This window comes from Protomyctophum bolini (genome assembly GCF_963924005.1).
Source record: "Protomyctophum bolini genome assembly, chromosome: 24".
Lineage (NCBI taxonomy): Eukaryota > Metazoa > Chordata > Actinopteri > Myctophiformes > Myctophidae > Protomyctophum > Protomyctophum bolini.
The window spans coordinates 18,041,280-18,056,556 of NC_137885.1; the positions used below are offsets into that span (position 1 = coordinate 18,041,280).

The window sequence follows — 15,277 nt, forward strand, 5'->3', positions numbered from 1 at the left end:
ATCTACGCCAACCGACCACTGGTGGCGCTGTTCGGGAAAGTCAACAAGAAAATGGAGGCGACGCCATTGGCTGGTGCATGCGTCCTGTGGTGCTTCCGCTGCTTCCCAGTGTTGCCATGTTTGCTTATTAAGTGAGAAAGTGACTGGGCTTGTTTTTTCTGTAAAATGTCATGTAAATATCGGTAGTTGGGCGTTACGGTTTTTTGGGTCTTGTTTCTAAAGTGTAGTTTATTTGGGCTTGTTTCCCACGTGTTTTAATTATTATTTAAACCAGTGGTTCTCAAACATACAAGCTCGCTGCTATCGGCAAATTTCAAATGATTTTGGGCTTGTTTTCCTGGACTGGACCTGGTTGCTTGCTTCCCTCACACAATCTGGCAAGTGGCAACACTGCCCTCCTCCCCCCCTCGCCTCACCACCAGCAGGCAGCGCCAGCGAGCAGCACTGACTGAGTGACTGAGCACCGTTGCCGTCCGTGGGTTGCTGCTCTCCTCTCTGTGGATGTGGGTTGTGGGAGTCGGAGAGCGTAATGGCGGCGCACCGGGGACCCTCCACGAAATGGCTCTTTTCCCGGGAGCAGCTGGAAAACACGCCGTCTCGACGCACCGGAGTGGAGGCCGACCGGGAGCTGTCCTACCGGCAGCACGCCGCCAACCTGATCCAGGACATGGGCCAGAGACTCAACGTGTATCCTTTTTAACCACCGTTAAAAAACAGAAAGCCCCCGACGAGGCGAACAGGGCCAGAGCAAGGCCACAGTGGTCTGTTTTAACAGGGCTTATATCGTTGTAGTGTTTTATTATTGTACCGCAGTAAACGCCGTGGTGTTTGTTATCTCTACTAAAACACTTACAATTCGGTAGCGTCGATGTTTAAGCTTTGTTAACGTTCATAATATTATGCTCCGTTCGCCATAAGAGTCCTTAGGGCCTGTTAGCATAGGCTTGCTATTGTTTCGTCTTCTCCTATTGTTAGCTTGGCTGTGTTTTCCAACGAGGACGCCGGGTGGTTGGGTTTTCCACGTCTATTATTGTCGCTTAAAAGTATTCCCAGTTCAAGAATCGTCTTTAATAGTGTTAGAATACGATGTGATATATGCAGTTTTTTTGTCCTTAATTTGGTTCACATGACGCACGTTTTGCTAGCTCGCCTGTTAGCACCAATGCTACATGTCTTAGGAGCCAAACCCGACAGACGTTTTATTGAGATTGAAGAATATACTCGATATTTGTTGTAATCAATTGTAATATCTCAACAGCCGTGAATTCCTTAACGTTTGCTTCCAGCTCTCAACTAATCATCAACACTGCTATTGTATATATGCATAGGTTTTATATGATTCACTCTTTCGCCAAGTTCCATAGAAATGTAAGTATCACTCACTCCTCCATTGTCTTATCTAAACCCTGTTGTTAACTTGTTATCGCTGTGTGTGTGCGCTGTGACGGTACAGAATGAGACGGAGCTGTTTGTGTCTTCCAGATCATCTCCCAAACCACTTTGTTCCTGGCAGCTAAAGTGGAAGAACAGCCCAGGAAGCTGGAACACGTCATAAAAGTGGCCCATGCGTGCATCAACCCCCAAGATGCTCCCCTAGACACTAAGAGCAATGTAAGTATATAGTGCGTATATAGATCGGTCCTTTTGATGTGGTATCCACATGTTTTCGTCTAGAACTGATCAGTGATGGAAATGGAATGGAAACAGGCCGAATAGGTTCATTTGTCTAATTTACATCGGTCATAGCGATGGGTAGCGATGCCACCTGGCATTCTGTTGGGTTGCTGGTTTGCTCAGGATCAAGTGTACCTGAGCAACGTGGCCCATATCAGCGAAGCAGTGAAAATGGCGTCAGCTCCCTATGGACTTTATATTTTCCTTTTCATTACCGCTTGAATCCAAAAAAGCAATGATGTATTTTGGAAAAGCATCAATATCGTTCTGGTTATTAAACTACTGCGTGAGCCTGTACAGACACAATTAACATCCAACAATGCGATATGGAATGTATACAAATTCGGAGAAGTCGCAGTTCACTTAGATTTTGGCTCAAAATGACAGGCACAACACAAATAAATGATTTTCTTCTATGTACAGGCACTAGCCTACTAAGTAGGCTACTGACTGATCAGAGAATCGTCTAGTTGGTTATGACAGACGCACACAATAAACAACCTATGGCATGGACACAGTGGCTATGGTAGCTTGAAAATAGAATGCGGTGGTTACACCCAGCGGTTTTATATATCGTGTCTCCACATTTTAACATTCCACCTGAAACTATGCATCTTCTTTGTCCTTTATCTAATTACCAGGTGTGTATTGGAAGTTGCTGTTTTGTGAGATAACACTGATTAGCTGATTAGTAACATTTCCTGGCTTCCTACTATGTACTGTTTTTTCCTACCATTTCTGTATATAATTGAACTTTAAAAATAGTGCAGAGCAGTGGGGTGACTCACCACTATGTGTAGCAATAAATGGAAACCTTTCCTTACATTTATTTATCTGTCTTTTGTGTTTTGCTCAGACCCATATAACAGGGCGTTCAGCTGTTTTGAAATTGAGTAGAGTCAGGAATAAACCCCTCATTACACAGACGGCACATGCACATTTTGAGAGTTTAGTGATGTCTGCAGACCATAGACGCTGGTCTAACAGATGTGGGGGAAAAAAGTGATGTGGTTAAATGAGTCATCCTTCACCTTATTCTGCAGAAGTGGGTGAGTGCTCCATGTACACCAAAAGAACATTGCTGCTCGCTCTGAATGCTTGACCCCTTAGTGAGCAAGCATTTTCCTGGCGTGGTTTGGGGACCAATTAAGCTAGGTTTTGACTGCAGCTTTAGCACCACACAACACTACGCCACATCAAAATAGCTACCATTCCCATTAAAATAAAGTACTCCCTCACATTTTGCTCAGCTCCTGGAGGGAATCGACACCCCTTTTGTAATGTAAGAACAAACAGTAGGAGGAGGTCATTGCTTCTTGCATAACAATCAATGTAGCCAACTGTCCTGTATACAAATGCAAATCACCTGTGTCCAGCTATTGGTAAGAACCAAATATGTGACCCATATGTGATTATAATACAATATAAATGAATAAATAATTGTATCACAACTGATAATTACCAGTAAGACGCCTGAGGGCGTGAAAGGTTGCGTGCATGCATCTGCCTGGGCGAGTGCTGGCGCTTTGGAATGGGGGGGGGGGGGGGGGACAGATCAACATATCCTGGGGTGACAGCAGACTGCTGGGGAGCTTTGGTGCTTTGGCATGGGGGTCAGATCAACATATGAAACGTGGCCATATATGTCTTGAGTGTACAGGGTTTGATGAGGTCAGATCAACATATGGAATGTCAGAACAGGTCAGCTCCATATATATAGTTGTGTTGGGCTATGGCAGTGGAAATCTGGCTTTAGTCTCACGTAGCCAGATGATGGTCTCTGCCTACTGATACTTCTGGTGACAACTAAAATAAATATGGAACTGCTTCTCCCATCACAACACCAAATGATGCAATGTATTTTGTTAGAATTATGTTCCTTCCTTCTAGTTTCAGTCGAGACTTGAAACTGCAGCAACTGCATCATGTAGTTGTATGCCACATTGCGTAGTGTCTGACAAACTAAATCTTGTCCCCACAGTCCACACGTCTCATATTTGCCATTGACAATGAAAGGAGAAATTAGGTCAAATGTCTGTTTTTATTAGTGTGCAGCCATAAATGTCTACTTTAATATATTTAGTTATTTGGCATACATACATAAGCATGTTTTTATGAGGGGTTCCTTGTCATTGATTAAAATAATATATAAATGATTGGTACAGCCAATGGTGGGGGTGGATTGTAAATCCATTATTGATTTTGTATTTCAGGCTTACCTCCAGCAAGCCCAAGAACTTGTGGTGCTAGAAACTATGGTGCTGCAAACGCTGGGTAAGTACTCCAAAAATGCTTGTGTAGTTGGCCACATTGTAACTGTTTATGCAGTAAACATAGTGCTATTTATTTGCCATAATAAGGATACTGTACTATCATAATTTGATGGCATAAAGTGATGCCAGTCTGTTTATGCATGTATAAATACTGAACTGCTTCATTCAATTCTTCTAGGTTTTGAAATAACAGTTGAACATCCGCACACAGATGTTGTGAGGTGTTCCCAGCTAGTGCGAGGTATATGCTTCCTCTTTAGCCATTTCATTTGATTTACAGTTAATGCATACATGTGAAGAGTTCATTTTTAGTTTCATAGATTCATTAATTAATTTAACATTTTCCCTTTCAACTGCTATCCTTAAAATCATTTGGCATGCCATATTCACGATTTACAAAATGTAAAATTCATGACCGTGAATTGTTTTTCCATGGTTCATTTTTATTTGGATTGAAACAACTCTTCACATGTACACAATACACACGATACAATGTCCTTTGATTTCAATGTATAACATTCAATTAACGGTATACCATGAAATGTAGTCACTGAGAGAATGTCCTAACGTTAATTTCTCCTTTCTCCCTTCTCTTGCAGCAAGCAAGGATTTGGCACAGACTTCCTATTTCATGGCTACCAACAGGTTGTTATCCTGTTACCCTTATTGCACTGTGATGGCACACTATAGCTTCCTGTGAAATGCAGGATCCCCCTTCCTGTGTCCAACGCCCTTATGCCGCCACAGTCTTGGGAACCCCCTCTCGGGGAAGTACCAGCTGGGCGACTCTGTGCGGTGTATTGTACAAGGGCTCTATGTTGGCACATAGGGGTCGAATGCACAATGTGGAGTGTAGTGGTGCTGTGTACCTCAAGTTTGGCTGTGTGCATATGTCTAAAAAGAAACGCACAATTGGTAGCCTGAATATACAGGGTGTAAACTTAGACGTTGTCCTGGTGAGTATTATTAACACTACTTTTTAGTTTTTAGTTTTTTTTTTTTTTTTTTTTTTTTTAGTTTCGTGCTAACAGTGGAACCCCAAACTATACTGCAAAATATATGTAGGCGTTTTTGCGGCAGCTTTTCCCACAGGAGTATTGTAGCTCAAGACTAAAATGGATATAACTTGCAACTGCATAAAAAAATCCAAAATCTATCCAAAAATCTGACCACCAGATTTTTGGATAGATTTTTGATTATTTATTTTTAGTCTGCAATGTCAACAAGCTGCAAGGCATATATATATATATATATACATATATATATATATATATATATATATACACACACACCAGACCTTGATGTTTGTTTCATTGAGACTACTTGCATGGTTTCATGTTAGATTGGCTTGTAGCTTTACAGTATACTTGAAATGTTATTGTTGAGACTTTTGTGCCATCTATGATGTGCCCCTCCACCATTTTACTAAGGCCATGTCAGCATGGACTTGTGTAAACGAGTAAGGGTTGTGGGTCCATTAGTGGAACTGGAACCATGACTTGGAGAAAGTATAGTTATTGATGAATGATAAATGAAGCAATGCCACACAGATTCAGGCTTAATGAGCAAAATGTCGGAGCTCACTGGATGGGACGTGTTTCACGTGCATATAATACCAGTAGTTGAATACCTACTGTACATCAATAAGCACCTCACCCCCACACTGGCACAATCAAGGGCCTGAATATTTCTCCAAATTTAATCAAATTTATATTGCTTTATTCATTGTATGACTGATCATTAGTCAGTGTTCCTCAGAGGTGTTCCGTTCCCATGCCTGCTGACAGGAAAACTTTAAATCAATTATGATGACGTTATTTAGTTTTTTTTAAATGGTTGAAATATCAGTCAGTTGGTTAGCAATGTGGACATTTGTGTTTTCGGTCCCGAGTCTACAGTTATTGTTGTTTTGCAGTGTAGTTTGGGATTTGGTTATAGAGGATTATTAGCCTTTAGAAATGTAACTAATCATATGCCATGGTTGACATTCTCAGTGTTTATCGATCTTTATCATTCATATAATATTCAGATATCTCTGTATTCCATAAGACCAATTGAGTTTCTCCCTCCCAGCTGATTTTATTTAAATTCAGTTGTTTGACTTAAAGGGCACCCCACGACGCGTGAATTCCGTTTGTGTCCGAGCATAGGCATGGCTGAGGCATGGTAGCGCCCCGCCTGCCTGTGATTCGTCTATTGACACTGCCCGTCTTGACTGTCCTCCGAGACGCGAGGGCCGTGGTGAGATTGAGAAATAAATAATAGGCTACAAGAGAATGACGGCTTGGCACGGATTTGGGTGTGTTCTAAATAAAGTGCTAGTGTTTATTATCGTCTATTAATCTAATTCTAGTAAACTAATACTATTACACTGAAAGGATAAAGATGAAGGGAAAATAGACAATAGTACAATAATGTTCACAGGCAGATGGGGCGTTACCATGCCTATGCTCGGACACAAACGGAATTCACTCCCCCACGACGGAGTTTTAGTACTGCTATATTAACCTTAATTATTTAAAGTGTCTAAAAATATAAACATTGTCTATTTTGAGCAAGAGCGATTGAGAAACATTGTTTTGTTTTGGTATTGATTTAAATGCAAACTTTTAGTTTGATCAACCCCCAAAACAATTAAAGTAATTAATTATCTGGAGATAATATAATACTTGTCATGCACACACAAGACACATTTTAGTAACATCATTTAGTTTAATAGTTTAAAGCAACATATTTAATTGATAATACCTAACAAAGATATTATTTTTTTAACCATGTGGAAGCATTCTGCCTGATTTTAATTGGGTTGATTCTCACCTCAAATATCATCAAGAAAAAAAACATCACAATTGTGAAACATGCAACTTATTTTTGTAAACGATGGCAGGTCGGTTCACATTTGATTCAAAACTATTCAAAAAACCCTGAAAATGTACATGGAAATCAGTATGCTTTGATATTAAGTTTACACATTGAAGTAGGTGAATTGAAACTGAATGAACCCCTACACAGGCGCGTGTTTGTGTGTGTGTGTGTGTGTGTGTGTGTGTGTGTGATATAACTACTTTGTATATCATGTATCATAATATGTATATAACTTACCTTAATGAAACATTGGTGTTGTCTTGTGAAGGTGCATAACATTTAATTTGCCGTCTACAACGCCACCCTGTAGTTAACGTTCCTATCTCCCCTTTGTGTTTCTTGTCTCCGCTTTTGGCAGCCTGCACCTCACCACCTTCTGCCTGCAGCACAAGCCCACAGTCATAGCCTGCGTGTGCATCCATCTGGCCTGCAAGTGGTCCAACTGGGAGATACCCGTCTCCACAGACGGCAAACACTGGTGGGAGTACCTGGACCGCACGGTCACGCTGCAACTGCTTGATGGTAAAGAGCCATTACTTATTCTGCATTTGAGCCTCAGAAACACCATTTGATGAGATTTAGCCTTGCGGAACCAAAATCTTGAATATTCTTTTGTCGTTGGAAAGATTTTGTCCACAATTACATGCTGTATAATTGATATTGGTACCATAGGAGTAACTGGGAAACGTTGATCAAAATAACAATTAGTCTACATTCTCTAATTGGGCAGACTTCTTGTGAATTAAGTAATGCAGATGTTTAACAATAACACTCTTGAGAGTGTAAAATGAAACCAAATAGACCCATATGGGTCAATTTTATAGTGTTGGAAAAAAAATATCGATTATTCAATTAATCTCGATGCTGTCATGGACGATAATTCATCTATGCACAAATGTCAAACATCGATTACCCTATATAAATAAATAAAAATACCGGAGCAAAAGGGCGGAACTACCGTCATACCGGACCGTTTCTAGCGCACACAGCGCTCTCACATGCTTTAGCTTTCAACAACCAAAACAGAACGAGTTACCAAAGCGTAGGGGACGAGAAAAAAAAGGACAGAATTTTATCGGATTTTATGAGGTTGAGGGGACACGGGTACTCTATAAAACTCACACCATTGACCGTCTGTGAAATGTGGCCGAGATGGGACGATGTAGTGTGGCTCCAATGTGCGTAACATGGCACACTCCACGGGATTGCGATGGTTGTCTTGACTATCGCTGGATGTCAGTGGGCAATATAGTCTCATGTGTCAGACAATTAGACAAAGTGCTGACCAAAAGAAAGCTGCTTACTGTTTCTAAGAGTTTGATGGGGAGGAGCTGGCCTGAGTGTTTGATTAATCTGTTTATTGCTGTTCTGTATTTGGCCACGGACCCACATCTTAAAATATTTTGTTCCATGGACCCCACCAAAATCAAAGATTAGATATATATTATATATAATCATTAGAAAGCACTTTGTTTATTAGTCACAGTGACTGAGTGATTAACAGTGAGTGATCGCCAGGTACCTGGCGATTTTCGCCCCTAGTTTATTTGGTTTCATTTTATGCTCTCAAAAGTTAAATATCTGGGGACCACCTGGAACAGCCTCAAGGACCACTGGTTGAAAACCACTGCCCAAGAAGAGATTTAAGCTCTTGAAACAGAGCATGCCTATTCTGTGGTGAACATCTGCAGAAAATAGCCGATCTATGAGCTCATAACGCATGTAGATCAGCTATTTGCATCTAAAAGCGGATCGGTACAGAACCGACCGTGGTCAACTAGTGTACTAAGTATAGAAGGGTTTATTGGTTAATGTGTGGATCTGGTATACCAACAAACATGTAATGTAATAAACCACATTCACATTTTCTTTGCTATTTCTTTGCTGTCTATTTTCTTTTTTTATATATTTTTTATCCCACGATTTTGTAACCCATTTTTCACCCCTGTGCCAATCATCTACTGTGATCCTGGGCTCTACACACCCTCCGCCAACCTGGGGAGAGCAACGGACTTAACTCATGCTCCCTTCATGCCTGAGTGTCCAAGTTGCTCCTTTACACCTGACAGGGGGGAGTTTCCCTGGTTGGACGTAGCGCGTGGAAGGAACACGTTATTCCAACCAGTTCCTTTCCCCTCCATCAGGCGCCCCGGCTGGCCAGGGGGAGGCAGTTTAGAGACCAGGATGCTGTCTATTTATTTTTTTTATTTACAAAAATTGGATATGACTCCTGGCATTTGCTGTTCTTTGCTGCGGTTAATTGAATCTTTAGCCCAGTCCTACTGCTGACTGCTGACTGCTTGTATTTGACTTATGGTGCTGTTCCATTTATTGTAAGTTTTTGCTGCATGTGAGTCACTGGGTGACTGGGTACCACCCAGAGTTCATAAAGAATAACTCCTAAATGTTTGTTTTATTATGACCCTTTTAGAGCTAACCCATGAGTTTCTTCAGATCCTGGAGAAGACGCCCAGCAGGTTGAAACGGATACGAAACTGGAGGGTAGGTTCCATGACCAAGACTGTAAATGCTGTAACCGCTCCTGACGAGCTGTTTGGAGCCTTGAATGGTTGCTAGTGTGTGAAACAATTATGGAAATGCCGACCACACTATGTGGTTCTTAAGCTAACAGCTGTTCCTGTGGTTGAATAAAATAAATGAGCTTGATGTAATTATTGCATTTGTAACTTAAAAATACCCTGTGTTTGCAGGCAACACAAGCCGCTAAGAAGCCAAAGACTGATGGTCAGTCGGTGGAGAGTCCCTTTACGAGTACATCATCATTAGATGGTTTACCTGGCGTCAACAACTCCTTCTTTCCCTCTACATCGGACACTGCTGAGATGCCATCCCTGGACAGCATGACAGCCGCCTACGCCTCCTATCAGCCCTTGGATGACCAGTCGAAGGCGTTTGGCTTCGAACCGTTTCACCCCCAAATATCCCACTCAGACAACACACTGGGCAAACACGAACACAAAGCCGCAGCTGGTAGTGGCGGCAAGAACCAGCAGCTTGGCGGAAACCCCTTGCCTTTTGCCCGGCCGCAGAAAGTCTTAACCCTGGACAAGTACAGAGAGAAACACGCAGCGGAGCTGGCCTTGCACAACGGCAGGGCGGACGAGCAGGGCGCCGACATGTTCGTACCCCCTCTGGCTCTCTCTTCCTCCACTTCCTCCCACCACCATAAGAAACGCTCTCAGTTGCAGGCTGCCTCCCAGCCAGGGGACGGCCGTAGAGACAAATCCAGCTCTAAAAAGTCCCGCATGCCGCCCTCCTTCATGGAGAATGGCTCTGCCAGCAGCAGCGAGGAGCTCAAGATGAGGATCAAAGTGTCGTCATCGGAGCGCCACGGTGGCTCGGAGCAAACCGGTCCGCCGGCCACTAAAGACAAGCACAAAGAACACTCTGGCCACCGCCACGCTAAGCACGGCCACTCACACCCGTACTCTGTGAGCGGAAATGGCAGGGGGGTGACAGACCCTGCCTTGTCCCTTAGAGGCGCCGGGGGCCAGGGCAGTGACACTGGCTCCTCCAGCTCGTCCCGCAAGCGGGCTCACCCAGACGCCCACCACCACCACTCTGCCAAGGCTGCTCGCAGCTCCAAGGGAGTAGCCGCCGCCTCCCACTACTCATCCGAGGGTGGCCAGAGGATGGTGGTGGAGCGTCACCACGGCCACGATGGGACCAACGGAATGCTGAACTCAAACGGTCAACACACGGACTATAAAGACACCTTTGACATGCTGGACTCTTTACTAAGTGCCCAAGGAATGAACCTGTAATCCTTCGAAAGGTCCAGGATCTTCATCTTACATTAAAAAAAGTTAGGTATTACCATGGTTTAATAGAATTTTAAAAAATAAAGATTTTTATTTCTTTTAATTTATCTTAAATTCTGCATCACCCTAAAGTCGTGTCTGTACACACCCTGGTTATTGAATCCTCATATGGCTGTCATGAAATGTAAAAAGAAAAAAGTATATATATATATAATATGCATAGAGCTCTGTGCTACTAGCTTGCAATGGGGAAACAAACCAACCATATTGAAAAATGTTCTTGTTTCAGTGATTGGGGAAAAATTAGATTTTACACATGTTAAATGCGAGCCGTCTTTTGTTATGTTTTTAAAATGTGCATGTTTTCAATCACGAAAGGGAAGACATAGCTAGTGTACGCAGCCATGGTGACCGTTTACAGACGGGTGACATTAATGTATTGACACATTTTTTTTGTATGTTTTAGACATTTTATTCCATAAAAAAAAAAAAAAACTCAGGTCTTGAAAAAAATTTTGATATAAGAAAAGAGATCTTCCTCTCTTTGGGTTTTGTTACCTGTTATCTGTGGAGATGTAATACTTTGTTTTTGTTTTTTCCCGTTGGTGATGACGGTATGGTATACGTCTTAGGAGGCAGTGTGCTTATTTCTTTTAAAACGGCACATTGTACGACTTAGTCTGATTAACAGAAGTACGAGCCAGAGGCACGGGCTCTTCTTAACGGATGCTGAAGCGCGTGCCTCGTTTAAAAAGAAAAATGAAAAAAAAGGATCATTGCAAACCTGTTTTAGAGCTACTTTACGTCTGCTGTGAAGTGCATTTAAGATATCTCAGCTAAAAATGGCAAAAAAGGCCTTGTGATTGTAAATTGTCAATCGCTATTCAGTATGATAAATGTCTTATTAATCACCAGAAAAATCAGAGAAAAATAAAATACCTAAAAATTAAATTGTGTGTGTATATATATATATATCGAACTCGGTAGTCGGAGTTCAAACTGTTGGCTTGATGCATCGGTCAAAACCTTCCATTCAGTCAGTGTATTATGAGATCTTAAAGCAGACTCTGTATTGAACATATCCTTGATTTGTGTATTGGGAGCCCAAATAAAGGTGTAAAAGTGATCTTTACACAATACGACCATTGTGCTTGTGTCGTGATTAAAGAACCATACTGGTGGTCTCGTCTGTCATGGAATGCTTAGACTGGTTTACTTTAGATCAGTGATACTCAACCTCAGGCCCGCGGGCCACATCAGGCCCGCGGGCCACATCAGGCCCGCGGGACCATTATGACTGGCCCACCAATGAAAATCTAAAAAAAAGAAGTAAAAAAAATCTGGAAAATGAAATAAAAATAAATAAATCTGAATGAAGTTATCTTTAATTACATTATTATAAGTAATACTATTAGAGTTGTACTATTACTCGAACGAAAATAAAAGCTTGGGGGGGGGGGGGGGGAGATGCAATGCAAATGAAAGACATATACTGTGTATCCCTATTCCCTGACATAATTTTATAGCTAAACGGACAGAATTCTATTTTATTTGAATGATGAAACCCAGCTGCCATTAATAGTTGGAAATGGAAATGGAAATTGCGGAAATTGTAATTGCGGAAAATGCGGAAATGGTGGAAATGGAAATTGCGGAAATGCGGAAATGGTAATTGCGGAAATTGCGGAAATGGTGGAAATGGAAATTGCGGAAATGGAAATTGAGGAAATTGCGGAAATGGTAATTGCGGAAATTGGTATCCCTGCTTTAGATCATTAATTTCCAAGTAGACTGTTTGCTATTCCTGATCATTTTACAAATGTTTGTTTGATTTTTCAGTGAAGCCAATGGATTCCTTCTATTTCAATACGGTATGAATATACTTCAAGCTTAATAGCTAATCTTAATCCAAACAATGTCTTTGGTGCTGGTATTTTGGCAGAATTATGTTGCATAATCCACAAAATGTCTGGTGCTGTTACTTTGGCAAAGTTATGTTGCATTTTAAATACATTTTTAAGTAGGCCTATTGGACTGCACCGAGAAACAAAAAAATTGGTGGCTGTAATTATGCAGCTTTACCACAAGATGGGGTACTTTACTAACTTTAGTATGTCTAACCTCAGGTTACTGGTCAGTTTTACAACTGTTAAACTCCATTCACACTTTTTATAATTCAGCTTACTGAGGGCACACATGCTGGAACTTTTTTACTTTGAAATGTTTTGTAGTTTCTGAGTTATTTAACTTAAACGCCCAATGCATTCTCTATGGCAATAGCACAAACTTTGGCAAAAAAAATAGCAAATTGCGGAGTGTTGCGGATGATTTTTCTCCAAAAATTAAAAAAACGATGGGCTATAACCCATCATTTTTGAGGATTTGAAAAATAATTAGCAAATTGCGGAGCGTTGCGGAGGATTGCAGAGGATTTTTCTCAAAAATATAAAAAAAACCATGGGCTATATCCCCATCATTTTTGAGGATTTGAAAAAAAAGTTAGCAAATTGCGGAGTGTTGCAGAGGTTTTTTCTCCAAATTTTTTTCTCCAAATTGCGGAGTGTTGCGGAGGATTTAACAAATCAAACAAAACATGTCAAATAACAAAACAAAAGCAATAAACAAAAATGCCTAACGTAAAAGCTTTTCAAAGCAAACTTATATCATACAACCTCTAATCATTAGGGTTCATTATGACAACAAATGAGATTTAGGTTGGAACTACTTTATTCTGCACTCACATTTAATATTTCAATGAGCAGTGTTTAGTGACCTTCATAATGTCACTAAAATGCATCTGTGCTTGAAACAAACATTTCTGAGCCTGCATGTTCTCAATCAACCTAATTACATCCTGCTCTTTCTGGAGTTGTCATGTGACCGGCTGTGATTTTGGACTTTATTTGAACCTAAACCAACCACAGAAATACAATTCAATGTACAGCATAAATAACCGTGTAGCGGTGGCTCAGGGGTAGAGTGGCTGGATGGTAACCGCAAGGTTGCCAGCTCAAACCCGGGCTTCCCCAGAGTTGGTGTCGAAGTGTCCTTGAGCAAGACACTGAGGTTTAAACCCAACATGAGCATTTTTCTCTTTGCATCTTCATCCAATCTATCACTGCAGAGCATGCAATAGCATCAATTCCGCATGAGCTATGATGGTGCAATGGTTACAATTCTGGCCTTGCAAACAGAAGGTTCTGGGTTCAAGTCCTGCACGGGCATTTTCCTCTTTGCATCTTTATCCAATCTTTCACTGTAGACTGTGCAATAGCATCAGTTCTGCATGAGTCATGGTGGTGAACTGGTTAGGACACTGGCCCTGCAACCAGAAGGTTCCTGGTTCAAATACAGTGATGACCTTTTTCCAATTTTGTACTCTTGTAGAAGAACATTTTCAGTCGATCTAATTTCTGAAAGGTGGGTTAAGTAAGACGTTCGCCGATAGATCTGACATGTCAGTGTGGCGCAGAAGATAAACCTGGAACTTAGAAACCAGAGGGACAGGGTTCAAACCTAACATTTTCACTGTCCATCAAAATTCTCGAAAGTGGGTTAAGTATTACATTCCCGATTATAGCTTACAGCCCATCGTGGCTCAAAAGATACATCCAAGGTTTACAATCCAAAGGTTACTGGTTCAAAACTCAAACAAAACTAATAATCAACCAAAAACTCAAACAAATCTAAAAGAATCTCAAACAAAACTAAAAATCAACAAAAAACTCAAACAAAACTAAAAGAAACTCAAACAAAACTAATAATCAACAAAAAACTCAAGAATGAGTCAATATAAAAACTGAAACAACAAAACATGTCAAATAACAAAACAAAAGCAATAAACAAAAATCATCAACCACAACAATACAAATGCCTAACCTAAATGCGTTTCAAAGCAAACTTGTCATACAATCTCTAATCATGAGGGTTCATTATGACAACAAATGAGATTTAGGTTGGAACTACTTTATTCTGCACTCGCATTTAATATTTCAATGAGCAGTGTTTAGTATAAATATAAGTTCCCGATTGTACCTTACATGCCAGTGTGGCGCAGGTGATAAACCGGGGGTTTGTAAACAGGACATTTAGGGTTCAAGTCCCCTGAAGAACATTTTCAATGATCTAAATTCTAAAAGGATGGTTAAATATGAGTTCCCGATTGTACCTTACATGCCAGTGTGGCGCAGGTGATAAACCGTGGGTTTATAAACAGGACATTCAGTGTTCAAGTCTCCTGAAGAACATTTTCAATGTCCATCTAAATTCTAAAAGGCTGGTTAAATATGAGTTCCCGATTATATCTTACATGCCAGTGTGGCTCAATAGATAAAAACTAGGCTTCATAAACCAAACGTCATAGGTTCAAACCTCAAACAAAACTAATACTCAACCAAAAAGTCAAACAAAAACAAAAATCAACTGAAACCAAAAAGCTCAAATAAAGTGTCATAAAAAAACTCAAATAAAAACAAAACTCAAATATCTCAATAAAAACAAATAATAAAATGTTTCAATCAAATTAATCTGAAGAAGACAATACAATTAGTTAAATAAAATCACTTTGCTTAATATGTAAATTTCTTAAGCTCCACCCCCAGGAGGCAGGCTCATAAAAAAATCCCGCCCCAGAGGCGGGTTCCAAAAAAAGATCCTCCCCCTCCGACCGGAGCCAAAAGAGAG

At 40.9% G+C, this 15,277-nt stretch overlaps 1 protein-coding gene across 1 annotated transcript; it reads left to right on the top strand.

Moving 5' to 3' along the window:
• The first annotated feature begins 438 nt into the window (after positions 1-438).
• LOC308311351 (cyclin-T1-like) lies at positions 439-11,761 on the top strand. Its single transcript, XM_080758036.1, has 9 exons — positions 439-687; positions 1,287-1,368; positions 1,483-1,611; positions 3,888-3,948; positions 4,126-4,188; positions 4,547-4,592; positions 7,171-7,334; positions 9,244-9,314; positions 9,524-11,761. Exons 1-9 carry the CDS (start codon positions 530-532, stop codon positions 10,595-10,597), a joined length of 1,848 nt encoding a protein of 615 aa, XP_080614162.1. The 5' UTR covers positions 439-529; the 3' UTR covers positions 10,598-11,761.
• The last annotated feature ends 3,516 nt before the right edge of the window (positions 11,762-15,277 follow it).